The sequence below is a fragment of the Lepidothrix coronata genome, unplaced genomic scaffold, assembly GCF_001604755.1.
Source record: "Lepidothrix coronata isolate B3197 unplaced genomic scaffold, Lepidothrix_coronata-1.0 Scaffold23, whole genome shotgun sequence".
NCBI classification, from domain to species: Eukaryota; Metazoa; Chordata; class Aves; order Passeriformes; family Pipridae; genus Lepidothrix; species Lepidothrix coronata.
In genome coordinates, this window is record NW_016690203.1 from 605,304 (window position 1) to 627,156 (window position 21,853).

The 21,853-nt window shown below is 42.1% G+C and overlaps 1 protein-coding gene across 3 annotated transcripts in view; it reads left to right on the forward strand.

Annotated features, from left to right (window-relative positions):
- Positions 1–2,527: 2,527 nt before the first annotated feature.
- DSP (desmoplakin) overlaps positions 2,528–21,853 on the forward strand; it is a 38,173-nt gene continuing 18,847 nt past the window's right edge. For 2 of the 3 annotated variants that reach the window (XM_017808615.1, XM_017808617.1), the window contains exons 1-10: positions 2,528–2,967; positions 11,698–11,800; positions 13,499–13,647; positions 13,987–14,161; positions 16,284–16,412; positions 17,521–17,571; positions 18,546–18,707; positions 19,649–19,753; positions 20,941–21,036; positions 21,250–21,375. In XM_017808615.1, the coding sequence (XP_017664104.1) occupies positions 2,768–2,967; positions 11,698–11,800; positions 13,499–13,647; positions 13,987–14,161; positions 16,284–16,412; positions 17,521–17,571; positions 18,546–18,707; positions 19,649–19,753; positions 20,941–21,036; positions 21,250–21,375 (1,296 nt within the window). In that variant the 5' untranslated portion in view covers positions 2,528–2,767. The remainder of the gene's footprint in view (positions 2,968–11,697; positions 11,801–13,498; positions 13,648–13,986; positions 14,162–16,283; positions 16,413–17,520; positions 17,572–18,545; positions 18,708–19,648; positions 19,754–20,940; positions 21,037–21,249; positions 21,376–21,853) is intronic. The other variant, XM_017808616.1, reaches the window with a different exon arrangement.

Sequence of the window (21,853 nt, forward strand, 5' to 3'; positions counted from 1 at the left end):
GAAAACACAAGACAGGAGCGCTGTGCTGTTTTCAGTATCAGTTCAGTCTTATCTTCTCCTCTATATTTCAGTGGGGCTAGCTGTGCAAGAAGGACCACCAGAGTCCACTTTCTATTTAAGTACACTTTTCTGTGTCCAGGTAACAGTGACTCATCCAGGCCTCTGGGTGTATCACACACATGCTGTCTCTATCACAAATAATGGCATGTCTCACTGAGTTGGCACACAAGTCCAAGCTGAAAGGTGGGGCTGACTGGAGGTGGTGCTAAAACTCAGCAAGAACCTCAAATCAGCGTAATATGTTTGGATTTCTAAATACACATAAATATAAAAGGACAGCTTTATAAGGCATTTGCTAAAAAAAAAAAAAAGCCTTGTGTTTGTATGTCTAAATACAAATACCTGGCTTGATACACCACCACTCACAAAATCTGATTTCTATATACACTGGTGTATATACAGAGATTTGTATTTACGTTTCAGAAAGTTTGGAGTGGAGTATCAAGGCACAAAGTTAAAGTTTCCTTTATTCTGCATTTCTTTCCTATTCCATATCTGTTTTCTACCTTTTTTTCTTCCCTCTTTACAACATTAAGCCTCTGTATTTGTTTTTCTTACTCATCCTGACTGTTTTTGTATTCTGCTCCCTGATGACTTTGAAATGTGATGTCAAATAATCAAATTGTGCAGATGTAATCTGTATTCAAAACAGCATCCCAAATCCACATATATACACAATATATATGTATGTGTGTGTATATATATATGCACTCATATATAATGATTCACGTTATATATAATACTGCACATATATTACAATATAGAAGTCAGTGTATGACTTCACATATAATAGCCAACTTGCATTCTGGCTGTCTGTAGCATTCTGTACAACTCCAGGCGGTGCCATCAGGATGCCTTTCAGGGCCAAGCAACCCCACGTTTGCCTGGAGGAGCTCTTATGTCTCCACTACGCTACACTTTGCCCATCACCTCCAGCAGCAGGTCAGGTTCTCACATAACCTGTGCAGTGGTGCTCTCACAGAGCCCCGTCAGTTTCAGTGTTTTGGGGAGAACTGCTCTTGTTTGGTTTTCTCTTGAATAATTTAGAAAGTCTTGTCCTTTGGTACGTTTATGTAGTTGTTACCTACTATCTCGTGGCCTATCGCTTGGATTTAAAATACCAGGAAAATAATCAGTGCAGAAAAGACATACACAGGCCCAAGAACTTATGCATGGTGTGAGCTGCTGGTGATCTCACACAAGTTTAAAAAACTTCCAACACATATGTTGTTACAGAGCATCGGGTGATTGATATGGCTAGCTCCTGTACTGCATGTTAGGATGAAAGCTTCAGGATTATTTCAGAAAAGCTTGACAAGGTTATTCATGAGTGACTGCTACTTCTTAAAACCTGTTCATCCTTGTTTTCTAACACCATGGACAAGTAGCCAGACCAGCTCAGGCAGTGCCACTGAGAGTAGTTAAGATATAGTTCCCAGTCAATCCTTGAGACTAACCCAGTGGTCAACAGCCGGTAACAAAGGCAGCGCTGGACATCCTACAGAAACTGCCTTTCCAGACCCCCTGTACACACACAAATGTGTTAAAATGACTTTGTCTCCTAGGATCTGGCTTATTTTATACTTTTCTAAGAGTAAAGCATAACTTTCAGAGCACCAGAAGACAAGAATAATGAAAAACCAAGGGGAAAAGTCATTTTGAATGCCCGTTTCTGAATACCCTCTTTCTCCTGCACAAATGCAGTCAGCGCACGGCACTACTCCAACATTTCATGTGCTGGTGCACAAGTTTCAGTGCCATTTCAGAAACGCACTGGGCTTGGAGTGCCCAAAGCCCTCCTGAACGTTGGACTCTGTGTATTTTGGAACTGATGAAACGCACGTTGTTTTCCCGACGAGCATCAACACCCTGTGATGCGAAGGGGAGGGAGCAGCTGCCAGAGGACCAGACCCATCCTGGACGTAATGGTGCCGATTTAACCTGCGCTGCCTTGTCCAGGTGCCGGTTGCTTTCCGGAGTGGCACAAGGTGTTTGGTGCCGAGGGCATCCCGGACCCGTCCATCCGCCCCGCAGCGCCCCCGGTCCTCGGGCGAGCTGCCCCATGCCCCGGGGCCTCGGCCACAGCCATAGGGCAAGGGCAAGTCAGTAGTTACGGTACAGGGAGGGAGGGAATTTCCAATGGGCTTCAACCTCCACTGGCAACTCACGAGGGCAGCACACGCACCGAGGAAGGTGGACACACCGGTGTGACGGTGAGAGAGGCCGTGCGCTGCCCGGGCGGCCACTGCGGAGCGACAGCACCGCCGGGCGCGGCGGGGCGGGGGCCGAGGCCGCGGAGAATCCCGAGGCAGCCGCCGAGGAGGCGCGGAGGACGCAGGCGAGGCGGCGGCCCCACGCCCAGGAGCGCCGCTTAAAACCTCCACGAAAGGTGTGGCCTCGCCTTTCCTCTGCCGGCGGGGAGGGACGAGACGGGACCTCCGCTCTTGCCGCCGTCGCCAAGCAGCCTCCGCCGGCCGCCCGGCACCGCACAGCGCTTCGCGGCGCCCCTGCCCAGCCCTCACCTGTGGGCCGCCCCGATCCCCGGCTCTTCTCGGCCCTTCCCCGGCCCTCGGTGGACTGCGAGGGAGCGGCGGCACCGCGGCGAGCGCTCCCGGCGGTGAATGCCTTTCCCCCCGTCGGGTCTGGGTCAATCTCTCCGTGGCTTTGCCCCTCGGCCCCTGTCGCCCCGGGCGGCTCCCCCGCTGCCATGAGCATCAACGGCGGGTCGCACCCGCGCATCAACACCCTGGGCCGGATGGCGCGGGCAGAGTCGGGCACCGACCTGCGCTACGAGATGAGCTCCCATGTGGTGGGGGGCGGCGGCGGCGGCGGCGGCGGCACCCACACTCACAAGACCTACTACTACCAGAAGACCTACGGCGGGGACTACGCCTCCGACGGATACGGGTAGGTGCGGTTCCAGCCGACCCTCGGCCCCACTGGATCGGGGCCGCCTTCGGGGAGCTGCCGTGAGGCTGCTTGCGGTTTGATTTCCTAGGTGTGCAAGCTTGCAAGTCTCTTTTTTCTCTTCCTTCCTGAGGAGTCTTTTTTACTTCTAAAAGGCATTTAAACGCAAGCGAAGAACTTACTTATAAAAACACGAACAAAACACTTTTGGTGGTGACTCTCCTTGAAGAGAGTAACAGGAACAAAAAGCAATGTCTTCCCTTTGCACTCAGAGCTGTAAGTGGGTCCGTGCTGGCTGTATTGACCCAACAGTTCTCTGCTGATAAACCTTGGCTTTGCTTGGTGACGTAAAACAAAGCTGTACTGAGATGAATTGCTTTATACCCCATACACGCAGGCTCTGCGCTCCCCAGTAGTTGCAATAACTAAGACTATAAAACTGTTTTAACTAGTGGGAATTGTTCTCGTGTTCATTTTTGAGTTTGTTTCTAGCTTGTTTAGGGCTTGGGAGTTTTAAGTCATGATATTTTATAAGGCGATCCCTGACATTTAGAGCCAGGGAGCAAAGATGTGTAACAAGCAACCTCGGTCTGCTTTCCTCCCCTCCACCTTTTTAACTTTCTATTTACCCTGTTGCTGCAGGCACAGTCAAGCTCTTGTAGCCAGGGTGCCGGCTGTGAATCCTAGCTTGGAGAATGCCTGCACTTGTGGATGCAGCTGTACCAGCAATCTGTGCATGTCACATCTGGCAAGGACTTTTTGGACCAGAGTGGTCCTGTGAATGTATGAAAATAAATGCAGTGGTCATGAAGACTTCTTTAATCTCCTTAAGCTGCGAGTTCACAGGACTGAAAAGCAGGCAGCAGTTACAGTCACCAAAGGAAAGAGCAGTTTTATGATACAGCACCTATACAAAACGCTGCTTGTGATTACAGGTTTTTATGCATGGAAAGGCCCTATTAAACCTGTTGGTCTAATTATTGATGCCACTGATTTAGGAATTGATGCAGAAGCACTGACTTGTATTTTGTGTTAGAATTTAAGGCTTGATTTTATGAATAGTACATAATAAGATTGCAGAAGGACAAGAATTAAACATGCATAGTAAATAATAAACAGCAGGTGAGAACAAGAAGGCTTTTTTATATCAAGCAAAATCTATAAGTGGCTGTAGAGAATTATGATTATCCTAGAGAGCACAGAGTGCTCTGCTTAGGTGTGTCAGACCTGTTGCTAGAGAACCACTGAATGAATGACAAAACTTGCATTCTATGTATTTTTTGTTTATTACTTTGTGTGGTTCTTAGTTTTTGTTCTTTGTCTGACTTTCGGTTTGGTGTATGTGCAGGTAAGTTAGTTACGATGAATTGCAGCTAGAGCACATCTAGTTACCAATACAGTAGTATGAGAATACCTATTTATTTCTATATAATTAGAACAATTCAGTACTTTACTATTGGAGAGTACACATACTGGGACTCCATAACGCTGTTGCTGCCTTGCATTTGTGAGGATTTGTTTTCCTAGTGGTGCTTCATGGCAAATACCTTTACTGTTACAAGACACAAGCAAAGCATGAAAAATGAATGGCAGTGCATTTTACTTCCTGACCATTCTCTTTTTCCACACTTTGGCGCACTAGAGTGTCTTCCCCATCGCTCCTGACTTGTGCTAGAGGAGGAATACCTTCCTTTAATTTATTATTGTTTGGCTTTTGTTACATATTTTTAACCAGTCTATAGTTTCTTAGGCTTTTCTTTCTGTAGTGTTCAATGGTGGTGTAGCAAGAGTGGAAAGTGATCAAAAGGTTAACAACCTTTCATTTACTCTTTATAACATAATATGAATATCTCTTTTTTGGGAAGCCATTTCTGACAAGGAGGTTGCATAGGTTTATTTTTAGTCAGTGCTCATCTGAGTTAAAACGTATCCAAAAATACATTTGTTGCCAATTAATGAAAAAAGGCAGTTATGCCTGATTTTGCACATGTGTTTTGTGCCGAAAATCCACTAAATCCTGTATGTTGTGCTATCAGGATCAGGGCCATCATCTGTGGAATTGTTTTGAATAATTGCATTTAGCCAGACGTCTGCAGTGCCAAAGTTTAGTGGTGTCTACTGAACTCAGAAAACTGAGGCTTCTTTTTCCAACAGGGAAGACCACTCTACCCTAACTTTTAAATGCAGAAGGATTCAAGGTAGGGTCTAGTCTTGTAAGTTTTGGGGCGTATTCTGCCAAACAAGTCTGTGCTGAGTATTACATTACTCACAGAGCAATATGAGACTCTCCCTACCCTTAGGGCTCAGCAAGGTGCTTTTACAACATTCCCGGTTTCTTCTGGCTTGGGAACTCAGGATGAGCTTGGCCCAGAGTACAGATACTCAGCTTGACAGTGAGTCACATGCTGCTAAACTGCCAATTCATCAGAAAAATATTTATCAATGTCTTTGCTACGGAGATAGAAAATCTGATAAACTATGAAAGAAAGGAAAAAAATGCAAAGTTGTGCAGTTTTATTTGTCATTGCTGAGGTTATGGAAAAAAATAGCCTAGGATTCATGGTCACTGAATGATATGAACATAATTTAACTTACACAATTCTGCTTAAGGATTAACTTAACTTCTGTGCTTCAAGTTAAAAGGAGTTAGAAATTCACATCCCGTGCCCGGACATTACTTTCAGGAACTGACAGACAAAGTAAACTTGGAGGAAACTGACTCAAAGCCACATTTTTGCCCTTCTCATCAGTCTCACAGGGATCTGAAGAGTCCTGACTAAGCTGAGTGGTGGTAGAGCTGGCATGGTAACTTCCCCTTTGAGCTCTTCAGACAGAGAGGGAGGAATGTGTCTGAATTGCTGCTGAATACCTGCCATGCTGGCAGAGCCTGCGGCTGTGCTCTGGCTGGCAGAGAAGTGGGTTTCTGTGACAGCTGGTGATAGTGCCACGGCATGAGGAGAAAGTCCCAACCCATTGTTCTGTAGTTAGATGTGTGAGATTTGAAGGTTGCTACCTTTGCAGGTGTGAAAGCCTCTGTCTGGCAAAGTGGGTTTGTTGCGTTTTGAGCGTCTGCTCTCCAGCAGAGGTGTATTTCCGTGGTCAAGGCTAGACCCAGCACTTGGCACCACCTCTCTCTCCCAGAGCCGGTGGTGGGAGAGGCAGCACGTCTGCAGCCTGCTGCACTGGGCAGGTGTGGCCTTTAGAACGGTTCTGTTGCTCCCGGTGATTCATACCAGTGGGAAAAAGCATGAGGATTTTCTGTGAATAGGTGTGGCAGGATCCCTTGTGAAACCCTGCATGCCGTGAGGGTACTAAGCCTCAGGGGTCTTAATAATTCAATAATTCACTAGTGACTCCTAAATTTTTGCACATTTCTAATGGTATTTAGAGCCTGATTGTGCCAGATGCAGATGTCTTTTGAGATTTCCTGCCATCATGCCTTAGTCTATGTGCATACTTGGCAGATGGGACTAGTTTGGCGAGGCCATGGTGTGCCAAAAGTGATCCTAGTTAGACCAGAGACATGTGGGGAGAACCCAGTTATGAAACTCTTGATGCTTTGACACTTGTATTCAACTTCTGTTAGGTGAGAGGGGGAAAGCTGGGTTATAATATTTTAATTTTGCTTTGTATTGTTATGGATATTGTGATTCACCACCTTTAGCCAGCATATGCCAGTGCATTTTCTGGGGTATCCACACCCAACTGGCAGGTGGTGGCGTGTGGGTGGTGGTTTAGTCCAGTGGTATGTGCAGGCTGTGTGCTGGGAATGGAGATTCCAGGTCAGGTTTTTCCTCTGACTTGACTACTCTGGGCATACCAGGTAATCCCTTGATGAATCTATTGCTTGTTCAAACAAGTTTGTGTGGAGGGGGGAAGTGTGAAGAAAAAGAAGTGCTGTTTTTTTGATCTCACTGAGTTTATGAGAATCACTCAATACTCTGATTCTGCTCAAAGACTTTTTTTCTAAAGCTTCCTTCACTTTTAGAATGAATTAAAAAAAGGCTAAAAGTTTTGTGGAGGAATTGGAAAATGTAACAAGGATTATTCTAATTTGTTTCAAGTAGTATCTTCTAGACAAGAGCATCGTCTTTGTATTTCCAAAGCTTTAAGGAACTGTGAAGCTGCTGGAAGGCCTCTCAGTACAGCTGGATGTGCTTCTGTGTCTCTTCCACCCTGCTTCTCTAGACACTAATCGTACTCCCCTGCCCTCCCTAGATAACCCGGTGGCCTCTTCATGTGTACTAACAAAGGCAGAAACCAGAGCAGCCTCCACATTGCAGTCGTTTATGCTGGGAGTGTGCAGGTCTTCAGCAGCAGGAGGCAAATGAGAAAGCAGAAGGTAGCCGACTTTCTTCCTTGCTCCTCGGGTTCTGCAGTAATGACATCAGCTCCTATACTGGGCCTATGTGGGTGCAAGCTGAGTGTTTAGAGAAGATATTTGATTTATTCAAAATATATCACTTAGGAAACTTTTTCACTGCTTGAGTAAGTCAGTGGCAGCAGTACTCAGCCCTGCTGTGTTCCAGTGATGTGAGCACCACCGGGTTTGCTGTGTCTGTCTCATAACTCATCATATGGCCTTGAAAGCAGGTTTCTTGTTTTGGTACAGCTGGGGGTCTTGTGAGGATCACTGGTACTGCTCAACAGTTAAACACAATCCAAGTTCAGAAACAGAGGATTCAATTCAGTTCAAGTTATGGCTGAGTTTAGCTCTGACGGGGTATATTCCAGCAGAGAGGTGTTGCTGAGCTACTGTCCTCCTCAAATCCCAGTGTCAGCATAAGTTGGGCTGTCCTCTCATTTCTCTGGGAGAGCAGGAGCATAGTATAACAAGGGAGCAATGTGTTCTGCCTTGACATGCACGGAACAAGGCGACTCCCGTACAGTGACAACATGAAGGTGCTATGCCTTTCCTAGGGTAGAGAGAGGGAGGGCTACATTTTAAGATCCCAAATAAAAGCAATTCATCTGTGTTTTGAAGTGTTTTCATAATTTTAAAACAAAGAAGCTATCCCCTTTTTTGTTTTCCTTTGTTCCTTTAATAGTTAGTGACTATTAAGACTAAGTTATTTTAATAAAGAATTCTGCTTAATAGTATATTTTTGAAATTCATGAGTTGCCTTCCAAATAAATGTGGTAGTCTAAAATGTTAAGTTGTAGGGACAAAAAGGTAGTTGAGGTCTGAAGCAGTCTGGGCTGTTTCACTCAGCACTGTTCTGCAGCGTTTACAGAACCAAAGGAGCACAGCAAATAGATTATTGCAATGTATATATTTATTAGTAGGAGAGACTCTGCACTCTTTTGTTATGAGTCCTGCTAAAAGACCAACCTCCAATTCTTTCTCATTCTGCTGGAATGGTTGATAACGGTGTATTTACAGGGGTGCAGCAAGCCAAATGAAAAATCTGTTCATATTTTCACTGCATGGTGTGCCTACAGTGTCTGATACAGCAGGATCCTACTCATAGGTTCAAGCTTTAAATGCTGTCAGAGTTAGATCAAATTGCCATAGCAGCAATAGTATGTCATAGCATAGTTGTTGCAATGACCAAACATTACTTTAAACTCATTCAGTTTTATGTAAAAAAAATCAGACAAAGCAAGAAAGACGTTCACAAAATACCGTGTAAAGTAATCCACTAAGTCTGTGTTCTGTGAGAATTGCTGGGATCCTACATCTTCCTGAGGGACATAAATATATTTTTATATAGCATGTAGGTTACATGGTTTTACTCTAAAAATCCAGCTTTATACTTTGTACCGTGTTATGATGCCATCCAGCATGTTCAGGGTTTACCTCAGTTTCTTTGGTCCAGTATTTTTTATGTTGGAAATGGTTTTCCTTTGGCTGTCTGTTTACTACTGCCTCAAGGTTGGATATCATACTGTTCTGCATTGGAGTTTCTCCTTTGATCTACTCTTCCGCATTGGAGGCCTGTTGGGTTCATTAAGAAGTATGTTATACTGAGGGCCTTTGAAACTAATCATGAAATACTTGTCACAGGGTGAAAAGTATTGAATATGAGCTTATATGACATTGTGCTAGTGCCACCTGATATGTCAACCTGTATATGCTGAGGTATCGTCTTGCTGAGTATTTTGGTTTTTAAATTCAGATATTGATTTATGCCCTTGAGTATATTTGAACAGCTAAATCTTCTTCGGATTTGAAGAAGTCCTGTTGACTTGGTGGAGCTGTGCTGTCAAACATCATCTCCTATAGTGGCAGCTGCTGTCTCTGGGTGTGCCCTGTAAACCCATTTAGCTCCATTTGGTCCTTTGACAGATTTGAAAGCCAGTGCCTCTAACAGGCCACTACCTTTTTACTCATTATTGTAGGGTTGATCTCTGTATTTTAACTAGCAAAACCTAGTTAGATTTTTAACAACAAAACTAACATCCAGGGTATTAAAAGCAGCATTGATAAAATGTGTGCTCTTTCCTGGTTTGAATTTGTATAACTCCAACTTTTGCCATTATTTTGGTTATATCTTCTTCTATTGGTTTGGAGAACCTTAAATACGTGCTGCTTTCTTCTTGTGAAGGTCCCTGTGAACTGTAAACAAGCAACTTGTAGATCTTTTTTTGAAGCTCTAATTAGGGTGTGCTTAAGCCTCCCACTTCAAGGCATCTGCTCCTGCTTTGGGAAGAGTTTTGTGCATCTATATTAAACCATCTTAATTTTTCCAACATTTTATTATTTGGACAATAATTCTGGATGAGGTATTGAAGCATCACTGGGACGAACACAAAATACTTATAATTCTACTTCTGTATTTTAATTTGTTTTGTAGTTTATTTGAAAATAGCTTTTCTTCACAACTTTTTACCTTGTTAACTATGATAGCCATTGTTTAGACCTCCTCTCATTGTAAAGCAAAGTAATGCCTTTGAGGTTAACTGAAGCCAGTGGAGATATACTAATTTATTAAAGTGTAAGTCTGGCCACCATCTATAGTTCTTTTGGCTTTAATGCATATTTGGCACTTGTAGCTGCCAGGACATGATTGAAAAAGGGATTGAAGAAAAAATACTCTTCTGATGTTCTAAAAAGAGAAAATTGCTTGGAAGGTTCCTCTCTCTTATTATGTTTCATTCATGAGAATAATTGTGGGTGTAATTAAATGTGAATTTCAAGTGCAGTCACATACTTCTAGATCTAAACACAACAGTGATGCCTAAGGAGAAGGAATGATTTAGAAAAGGAAGCTGATGGAGAGCCTGGCACAAAATCAGACCCGTATGTAATTTTTCATAATTGTTTTCTCTAAGCTGTTTCCAAGGTACACAGTGGTGCATAGCACACTGGGGCGCAGCGTTTATGCAGTCAAAGGGTCACAGTACAAGCAGGGGGCTGCACATGTATGGCTTGTTTTATGTCATCCAGTGATTCTCCAGTCTTGTCTCTACATTTTTGAGGGTCTGTTCACTGGTGTTGGGGGAAGCTGCTGAAAAGTTGGGCAAACCTTTTCCATTTGTTCAAGACAAGCTGATAGAACAGAAGGCTGCTGATGCCCCAGCTGGACATGGTGCAGAGAGCTCTTCAAATTACACTGCTGAATGTTTCTCAGCGCTACAGTGATTTTCCCAAGGACAGTTCTGCTGAGTTTTTTACATTGTCACAATTCCTTTTGTCAAGGATGGTCAGTCTGTTGAAGTCAGTGGAAAGATCTCTATTGAATCCAGATTTCTTGCTGGCTCTGAGTTGGTCAGGTTCCCACTGATGGTCTTTTTGACATGAGTGTTGTATGGAATGTTGGGCTCTTCAGTGATTTGTAATGGAAAAAGTTATCTACTGTGAGCACAGGAGTTGGAAAACTAGGTAGGGCTTGGAAGAACCTTAGTTTCTTACCATCTGTTAGTAGTGGTTTTGGGTTTGGGAGGCGCCTGGGCTTGCTTGAGAGGTCTGATCCCGTCAGCAAGGAATGGTTCCTCACTTGAAGCACCTCACCCCTGTTCAGCTATCAGTGGTTCATTTTGGTGGCTGAATCCCAGAAACCTTCTGGCAGTATGGATGCAGTAGATTATGTGCAAGACAACAATAACAACCCCCTTACCTGCCTTGGCTTTTCCCCCCACTGGCGTTTTCAGTGCTGGAATTTTACTTGGAACCTCCAAACTCAAACTTTATGTATCTGTAAGAAAGCATGTACTCTAACTCCAGGCCCTACAGCTATTTTTGTAATAGCTTGAGCATCTTGCAATTCCTTCTTAAGACACTGCACTAGCTTTGTGCATTTCTGCTGGTAAAAAGGCCCTTCATATGCTTGAATGGACTTGCTTGTGTAGCCAAGGATCCTGCTTTCCTTTTATGCCCTGACTTTTGATGGCTGGTATGATAACATGTGCAATTACATCACACAACTCTATGCTCTAGGTATTGACTTTAACAAAGATTGTGAATAATTCATTCCCACTGTAAAGCTGCCAAAGTTTTGTCTATCAAAGCTACAAATACCTGTGCTGGAAGAAAAACTTTCTCCTTTCTGGCATGCCAGTTTCCATGTTCTACTCTATCCTGTGACAAAGTCAGTCCATGCCAGCTGTTGCAGAATTATAAAGTGGCTCTGCAGGAGGGCTAGATAATGTGTGTGTGTCTCTGTGAACCTAAATGAGGTGGATTATTCCATGTAACTTCCCTTAACTGTTCCAAATTTGTGTTTCTTGTATTTCTTCAAAATATGTGATTCCTCTGTATTTACTTCATCTTCTTCTTCCCCACAACAGTCAGAATGGGACCTGTACAGTGTCCAGACGCCAGAACACCATCCAGGAGCTTTTGCAAAACTGTTCAGATTGCCTGATGCGAGCTGAGCTTATAGTACAACCCGTGAGTGCTTCCTGTTGTTCTTATCAAACGTGATCATGAATATTACAGGGAGTGAATGCTGTGTTGTTATCTGGACTCACAGGCTCTGCTGCTTCATCTCCTTTCTCCCCTTTCAGCTGTTTGTGTGAGGCAACTGCAAGTGTAATGGCATACCTCCTTCGTGGATCTCTTTCTTCCCTCTGTACTCTGTTCAGTAAAACTGATTGAAATGCATCTGGTTAAGAAAAGGGGGACTTCTTGATTCTTAAAAAAACCAAACCCATCCTCAAACAGATTGTAGTGCATCTTGTTTTTCAGTTTTAGGTTAGGACCACTGTCAGTGTAAAGAGCTGTTGCTAATATTATGTCTACTTACACGCTTTCAGTGTGTCCTGTAGAATATTGTCATCATTTGCTGGGCCATAATGAACCTGAATCACCATAGGAAATACCTTCATTATCTTTATTTTGTTTTTCCAGATGATTCATAAAGAAGTATATGAAACTAGATTAAAATATTCTTGACTGTTTTAGCTGAAATGCATACAGATGATCTTTACAGTACAGTAACCTGGTACAAACCCATAGTGCCTCTGAGTGGGTTACTCATCGATGCTAGATTCAGTCCCAGCAAACATGGGATGTCCTCTATTCCTGCTGAAGTCAGAGGAAATGCAGGGTGATGAGTGCACCCTGCTGCTGAGGCCACTGAGATGTGAAACCCCTTCACAGTTCTGGCAGTAAATGTAGTTTAATGCACACTTTTAGACCCCCTGCAGGCAGTAAATTCTTTCAGGAATGAACTCTGTGGTTAGCAGTTCATTTCCTTTTCAGAGATACAGGACATGAGAGCACATTTATATAAAAATCAATGCCAGAGTAAATACTGTCTTTTGCTAAGGATTAATATTATTCCAGTGAAGTTAAAAGAAAGAGATGTTTAGTTCCAGCTTGGTGCCACAACATGCATTGCTTACTTTGTTTCTTTCTTTTCTTTCTAAGGGACAAAGTAATGAGGTCCATAATATTTTTTATTTGCAAAATCAACTGGATTATGTTTTGTTCAGCATGTCTGTGTCAGTGTGGGGTGAGGTCAAAAAGCAGTGTCTTCCTGACTGAAACACCACGACCATGCTGGTCCACTGGACTGAGAGGGTGCATGGAGAATTTGCCTAGTTTTTGGGTGATAAGGTGGGATGCAAATGTGATGGGGCATGGAGCTGGAGCCAGGCAGACAGGGTGCAACCTGCGTTTTTGTAGGAGGGGGGAATTCTTAGAATCTCAGGGTAACTTGTGAAAAATCAGGAACAATATCTGCCAACTCCCACAAGGACAGTGTTTGCTTCTCATCTTCTAAACACAAAAGCATAGTATCTTAAAAACTTAGCACACTGTGTGAAGCCTTGGCTCCACTGAAGTAAGCATTAGTCAAGATGTGCTGTTCTTTATTGAAAGTTTTGGTTGATACTACATTTTAATAATTTTCATGTTTTATTTTAATAAGGACTTTCCAGCAACGGCAGCTCCTTAGTTAGTTGGCCTTCTGTCAGTTAAAATTGGCAATCAGAGACCTGGCAGTTGAAACTTATCATGCTTCAAAAATAATCAGTCCTCATAACATCTCTTTTAAGATATCCAAGATGAATATTTAATTTAATCACCCATTTTTTTAAAAAAATTGTTTTTGTTTGTTTGTTTGTTTGTTTGTTTTTGTTTTAGGAATTGAAATATGGGGATGGTGTCCAGATTAGAGGGAACAGAGATCTGGAAGAGTGTTTTGCACAGGCAAATGACCAAATGGATATCCTGGATGGGCTGATCAGAGAGATGAGGCAGATGGGCCAGCCCTGTGACATGTATCAGAAGAGGTATTGTCAGGGAAAGGTTGGGGGTGGGAATGTGAACTGATAAAAGTTTGTGGCATCTCAAGTGCCTGCCTTCCGTGGTGTTGCAGGATGTGACAGAAGTCAGTAAGGTGGAACTACATCTAACTGGGGGCATGCTAACATGGAGAAGGGCCTTGCAGTAATGTATTCCTGATGGAAGTTCACGCCTTAGTTGTCTCCATGAAATTTTAGTTAGTACATTTTTTCCACAGCTTTTGTTTTCAGCACTTTGTTTTGAATACCTGGTGGTCCAGTAAGAGAGATAAATTACATTGTTTCCATGCTTTCCTCATAGACACTAAGGGCTTCCTTCACTTTCAGGCTGCTTCAGCTTCAAGAGCAAATGCGTGCCCTGTACAAAGCCATCAGTGTTCCCCGTGCCAGGAGGGCCAGCTCCAAAGGTGGTGGTTGCTTCTCCTCTCAAAGTGGCTCAGGCTGGGATGAGTACACAAAACGTGTCACAAGTGAATGTCTAAACTGGATGAGGCAGCAGAAGGTAAATCAGTGCAAAACCCAGAGACAATGCTAAAACTTGGTGTTGTTAATGAATGTCACCTCATATGTAGTAATGTTTTGGGTGCCAGTAGAAGAGTAAAAATACTCATGAATGCTTGCATATTATTCCAACTTCCTCTTCCTCACCCCCCTGCCACCCATCTCCCCAGTATTTTATGTACAGTGAATTTCCACTGAAATACAAACATGAATTTGGGGTCTTCTTTTGCAGAGGAAAAAGTGTGAAAGTTAGATTTGAAAGCTAAATGGGACACAGCTGTTAACATAACAAAAGGCACTGGAATATTTGTGTTAGAAACTATTGTGCTCAATATTTCCCTCCTTCCTTCCTTCCTTCCGCAGATTTCCTTTGATTCATATTTATTTTAACCCTTTACACAGATAGGACCATCTTCACAGATTTAACCATTATCCAGTGTGTTACAATTTTTCTCCCCCTCTATCTGTCTTTATCACAGTGGGAGCCAAAAGGTAGAGGTGATTGCCACAGGGACTAGACTTTCAGAAGTCAGTGCTGAAATACGCACAGAAGTGCTGAAGTTACTGTCTGTTGCATTCCCAGAACAAATTTACCTATGCATAGCTTCTGCTTGTGTAACCTGGAGTAGAAAACACACACTGAGAACCCACAGTCTGTTTTCGTGCTGCTCCTCCTCTCTCCCTCTCTCCCTCACTTTGTCTCTCTCCCTCTCTGAATTTCTCTGTCTCCCCCTCTGTTTCTTTCTCCCTCCCCCTTCTTCAGTCCCTACAGAAAAGCTGAAGTGGGGCCAGTAAGCATTTAGCTCACTGGGAAAATCTGTTTTGAGCTTGCCATCGTGCCTCTTCTTTCCACCATGCCTTGCTGTATCCCAGTACATGCTCCCATTGAGACTAGGATAATGTTTCCCCTAGTAATGTGGTGAGATGTGGGAAAAAGTTCTGAGCACCTGAGGTTTTCTGCTGATGTTTTTCTGCTTTTTTTTGTCTGGATGGTTTGCTGACAGGAGGATCAGGTGGGAGGAAGATTGGTCAAATTTCCAATGCAGAATTAGAGAAAGCACAGTGCAATCCAGCCTTTGTTCACATACTGGCAGCCAGCCATGACTGCCACTGTTGCTACAGTCTCTTTAGATTGTTCAAATATAACCAGGAGGGTCAAAGTCCTGTAACTTGTAAATGGCTGAAAGAAAAATGGGTTTGTTTCTTGGATCGTTTTCAACACTGCCTTTGAACCCCCATGCTTGAGTGTCGTTCTGGCTTTATTGTCATCTATTGACTCATAGAGATTTGAATCCAGACTGGTAATTTCCAAATTCAGTCCCAACCCAGGATGAAGATATCTGGTTCTTGACTGTGTGCATGCACAGACAGGCATTCAGACAGAGTCGTAGTGTATCTTTACAGCATTAAGGAGGATCTGGGGTTTGAGGAGCTGAATTGTGAATTCAGTGGCTGTTAGTATTTGGAAAAAATGAAACAAAGAACTGCAGTCAGTTTTTGGATTAATAATTATGAATAATATTACCGTTTTCCAAGGCTGTTTCTGGAGACTTTCGCTTGGCACCCTACAATAAATGTTGTCAAGATGCAAGACAAACAAAATGTTTTATAATAATTTGAGTTTATCTTCTGGGGTTTTTTCTTTCATTTAGTTTGACTGGATTTAACTCAAGTTACTGAAGTTTACATGAGGAAAATTAAAATGGAAATATAATGTATTGGGCTACAGAACTTAAATGGGTATTTTCACATGAATTGCATGAACAGCATTGTTTGATAAAGTCATAGTTTGTTTTCAGAGTGATAAGAATGTAACTATATTGTAGAACATAAAAAAATAGTTTGATTCAAAGAAAACAGATGAAAATACATTACTGAGTGTGCTTCATCTAGTCTAATTATAAAAAAATATTTTTCCTACTTTGTTTCTTCTGCTTTGGGAGCCGGTCACAGAGCTTAATTGATGACAATTTAAAGAAATTGTAACCTCCTATTCTGAACTTTCCTTTGTTCAGTTTTACTCTCTACTGCATAATCATGTTTTCTTCAGTTCCATTCCTTTATGCTCCAGTTTGGGTAGTAATGTTGGAAATGAAAGTACAAATACTGTTTTTTTCTCCCAGGCTGAAATGGAGCTAGTGAAGTGGGGGTTTGATGCAGCATCCATTGAGCAACAAATAGGAGACCATAGGAGAACTCACAATGCCATTGGAGACTATCGCTGGCACTTGGACAAAGTCAAAACAGATCTGGTAATTACTGACGTCCCTTACACATTGCTTAGTCTAGATTTATATCCTTGCTTTACTGGTGTTCCACTACAAAGAAGGAGTATTGAGTAGTTCATCCTCTCTTCAGAAAGCACTGGTGTCATGATAGCTACCACTTTCAACCGTAATTTCATGATAAAGTTGTGTTTCAGTTCTTTTCCCAGATTTTGAAATGAAAATTTAGTAGCTATTTAACTTTTTGTTGTTGCATACCAAGGCTGGCAAATAAATATTGCAACATTTTTCGTAACAAGAATGACTAAGAATGATTATTCTCACTTGCTGTCTAGGTGTGTTAAACAAGAAAGTGAAAGAATAAGGTGGGTGCTCAGATGCAGGCTTGAGTCATCAGGTTTTTTTCTGTGAAGCATGCACAAATTCTGAGCTAAGCTTAAAGCTTTTCTAGGTGTTGATTTCTTTAATTTTTTTCCCCTTCTGAGACTTTGTTCCACTCTGAATTTTGTGATTGGAATAAAGAAGTCACTGAAAATGCAGTTACCTTCCTCTGCTATCAGCCCAGCAGTTACAGAGATGAGAGAGGGGGCTTATTTCATTTCCATTCATCTTTTCTCTAAATTGGGAGGAGAGAGTTCAGTCTAAAGAAAAGGCACTCTGTTCTGGAGCTCTGATTTCTCAACCAAGCTGAAGAGTGAAAGGGATATTACTCCTTTTTTCCCTTCAGTTTCAAATAGGAAAGGTGATAGTCTGGCCCTGTAGAATACCAGTTCCAAGGCTGGGCAGGTTATCAGCCATAAAAGTGGGAATAAAAATTGTGGCCTTCTGTTCACATTGTAATTTATAGTACTTCATAATCTCCAAAGCTAGCTCCAGGACTGGCTGGCCTAGGACTTTGGTACAGAAAGAAATCCAGTTTCAAGAGTTACATGCTAAGCATCCCTAAGGATAGTAAGTTTGTCTGAGCCTTGGTTTTATGCTTGCCGTGGTCCTCCAGTGGTGCATCCATCCATGTCTGTTGTAGGCATTTGCAAGTTACCACCTGCAGTTATTGTGATATTAACACTGTAAAGGAAATATTAGCAAGTAGGCAACTTGTGAAAAGCTCACTAAGTATTTCCTGTCTCTGTTTCAGCGGGAGAAGGCTGCGGTTCATCAGCTGGAGGAAGAATATGAAGGCCTGCTGGTGAGCATGAGATGTGTTCATTTCTGATAACCTCTATGACAAAGGTGCTTTTTGCTTTATTAACACTGGCATGGTAGTGAAGGGACACTTCAGGTTTTGACAGTGACAGAGTGACAGAATTATTGAAATAATTCTATTCAGCAGTAAACTGACAGTGCCTTTTAGTTTCTCGATTCATTTTGAGTCATGAACTTGAGATTAATTTATTGCCTGGTGTATAATTGACTTACTCCCACAAGGAAGTTTCTAGTTTGCACCTGGTGAAGGGAGTTGGTCACTAAGCAGGTGGAGAGTGGAACTCTACCTTCTTAATGGGTGTAAGCATAGCGAAGAAATCAGACTGTATACGATGCTTAAAAAGTTACTCAAAGGTGGGATTAGAACCAAGTTCTGTGTAGGGCAGTGCATCTTCCCTGCTTTGGATTTTCATATAAAATACAGTGAGAATCTTGTGCAAATGGTTTATTTAACCCTTGGGATCGGAAGCTGATTCCTGTGCACATTTCAAGCAATAGGATCTGTATTATGGTGTGAAGACAGAGAAGGTATTTTTTCATGAAGTGTCATCTGTGCAAAAGGTGATTCTACAACATCAAAGATGTCCATGAGCAGCAAATGCAAGTAAATGTGATGTTAAGTGTTCAGACATTTTTTGTGCATTTCTTCTCCATGCCTTTTTGCTTGCCTGCATGTCTGCTACATGTGTTTGCAATGACTGCTGTTGTCAGGTTCCCGTTTTTCTATAAATCCAGACACATTGTCCACTGTCCATTGCCATTAGGTTTCATAATTCAATAAGCCCAGGCACACTATCTGCTGTCCGTTGCCAACAGGTTTTATAGATGTGTGGGTTTTACTGTTATTTTAGTTAAAAAAAAAAGAGGACATGCTGTGCTGCGCTCTTGGCTTCCCTTTCTCCACCCAGCACAGGCATTCCTGTGTTTATGGCTTCTCATTTCTGGAATTCCTTGCAGAAATACTCCTTTGAGAGAATGGATCAGCTTCGTCAATTCCAGAACCTCATTCAGGCCACCAGCAGAGAGATCATGTGGATCAATGACTGTGAGGAGGAGGAGCTTCTCTATGACTGGAGTGACAGAAACACTGATATTGCCAGGAAGCAGGAGTCCTTCTCTGTAAGACAGCTCAACATCCTTCCACTTTCCATGGGCCCTCTTTTGGAATAGTGAGGAAGGAACAACCTCTCTCGGGACAGACTCATCAGAGGATGGGGATTTCTTCATGTTTCGAAGTTCTTGGGGATTTTATCAACCCTTTTCAATTAAGTACAGTGTGACAACCTTTTGAGTCAAGATAGGACATCTATTAGAAGATTGTGCCCTTATTCAATCAGTTGTCACGGCTTCTTCTGACCTTGGAAGCTGACCTTCTCGGCACAGTCCACTGTGGACTAGTGATCACCTGTAGCTTGTGCACCCAGTCACTATGTTGGCATGCTAAACTAAGGCACTTGAATCAGGCAGTTTAAGTTCTCCCTGTTAGGACTATGTAGAGGCTCGGGGGTCCCTGTATTTGGCCCTGATCATCTGTCATCAGGAAGCAGAGCTGTACCAGAGGGAACTGCTCTCTTCCTCTGATGGTTTTGCCAGCAGCACATAAAGTGCACGGTCTGATGTAGTTTGCGCTGCTCCTTCTCATCTGTGGGTATGTAGGGAAATTGAGCATGTGTGTTTGTTTAACCAGTGTTGGTGCTGATCATCAAACTGAAAAAGGGATGAAGGTTCACACTACTAAGGAGGTACTTTTTCTTTTTTTAGTTCAGTTGTTTTGGATGTTGCAAGATGTAGTCATTTTTACTTCCATCACTCCTTGGACAGGCAGAACTTTGTGTGCTTTGCTCTGTGAAGCACCGAGCCCAGAGACTAGAACTGAGATAATTGTACCTTTGTTGATTCTACTGTCTTCATAATTAACTTCAGTACACCAAATAGAATTACTACATAATGTTAGCAGGGATAATTTTATTATTATCACAACTCTCTGGAAAATTTAGAACAAATCATCCTGTGCAGCGTACCTTTGGGAGCTTGTTTAATGCTGTGTTTTGCTTGTTTAGAAACGCATGAGTGAACTGGAGCTTAAAGAAAAAGAACTCAACAAGCTAAAGCAAGAAAGTGACCAGCTAGTGCTCAACCAGCACCCTGCTTCAGACAAAATCGAGGTGAGGTAGACACACTTGTGCAATTTCACTTCCTTCTTTAGTTGTTACATGAGAAAAGTTCTCAGTGAAAGTCCACAAATGAAGAGCTGCCTCTGGACACAAGAAGGGTTTGCCTGCCAAAAAACATGTCCATTTTACCCAGCTCTATTAAATAAATGTTATTACCTTCCTCTACAAACCTGGCCGTAACAACTGCACAATGATAGATGCATGTAAAAATTAATTCTAAGCTTGGGGAGTTATCTGAGGGTATGAAATTGCTGTATCTTGTTTGAGTTAACTACAGTGCAGTGGAATTTATGGTAGGAAGGCATGTCACTGTTGTTCTGCTATCTTAGTTGGCATGTTTTGAAAAAAGTCACACCCTTTGTTGAGGGTTTATATTTAATCCAGGTGCAAACACTTTCTCCAGCTGAAATTGATGGTGCCTTTCTACAGCTTAGCCAAGACAGTTTTGCTCTTGCAGCTTGGTATACATTTACCTTTCAATTATGAAGGCTGCAACAATTTGGAAGACCTCATTTTATTAGGAAATATTGTAGTTCTTATAATTTTAAGAGTGCATAAGAACCCTGAAACCGAAAGAAGCTACAAGGAAAAAAAAGATTAATCCTTTCCGCTTTTTAGTGTGTTTGCTTTTAACTGTTACTATGTTGTGTAAAATCACTATTCCTATTTATCCTGTCGTCAGTTTCTCTCTTAAAAGAAAGATCCTTGTAAGCTCCAGCAGTGAAGTAAAAGTTGTGTGTAATTTTCTAAAGCATATACATTATGACTGTGTGAAGATTTTGAATTTAAAAACAACCAGCATAAAAAGTCATGTTAGGCAGTATTCCTTGGAAGGAGGAGAACACGGCAATTTGCAATTGAAATATTTTATTTGCAGTACTGCTTGTGCATTTCACCCTTTTTTGTTAATGCACCTCAGGCTTTATGCCTCTTCATGCAAGACATGAACAGACTTCTCTTTGTGTCTCACAAGCAGGTATTTAACTCATTTCAGTGAGGTAGATGCTCAGAAGTTGCGGAACTATTTGCATGAGTTACTCTGTTCTGGTCTGCGTGAATTTGTTTTTGCAGATTTTTCATTTGCATTTATGTGGGGCATGGGTAATTTTGCTTGAGTCTAGAGATGGGAGAGAGATCAGTGTGGTGGTTTGAGTTGTATATATTACTGTTTTTGTTAGGCCTACATGGATACATTGCAAACTCAGTGGAGCTGGATTCTTCAAATTACCAAATGTATTGACGTTCATCTGAAAGAGAATGCGGCTTACTTTCAGGTGAGTAGTGATATGGAGGATTCACATTACTTTTGTTAAAAGTGTGAATCCCATCACAGGTATATTTATTGTGCATAACACATTGTTGCCACGTTATAAATGCTACCATTCTGCCAGAGATGAACTGGGATTTCTCATTAAAGGAGTCCATAAATTTTTAGCAGATATTTTTAAGAGCCTCGTACAACCAAATTCACAACTATTCTTCTGTAGTTTTTTGAAGAGGCCCAAGCCACAGAATGCTACCTGAAAAACTTACAAGACTCCATCAGAAAGAAGTTCATCTGTGATAAGAGCATGTCGCTGCAGACTTTGCTGGAGCAGATCAAGGAGCTGGAGGTACTGTCACACTCACCTGACAGGTTATGTTCTGTTTTTCTTGGAAATCAGCTGCCCTTTTCAGATACCAAATGTAAACCCAGGTGCACGGCAATGTTTATATACAGTACTGTAGGAACTTGAAACCATGATGGTATATTCCTGCCTATTTCACAGAATCACAGGGTATATTGAGTTGGAAGGGACCCACAAGGATCATCAAGTCAGAAAGCCTACAAATGGACAAGTGTTGTTTTAACTTGTGTAATACTGTTTGGAAATTCTAATTTCTTTCTAAACCTGTAATGAGTCCACCAAATTCCAAGTTTCTGACATGCCAACAAATTAAAAAAAATGAAATACTTTTTTCTTAGGTGGTAGAATAGATTTTACTTCAAAGGATAAATACATTCAATAAATGATTCTTCATGTCACTGTATCACTCTTGTCTCTTTGAAAGGACATAACTCAGCTTTTTTAGCTGTTTGCTTATCATGAA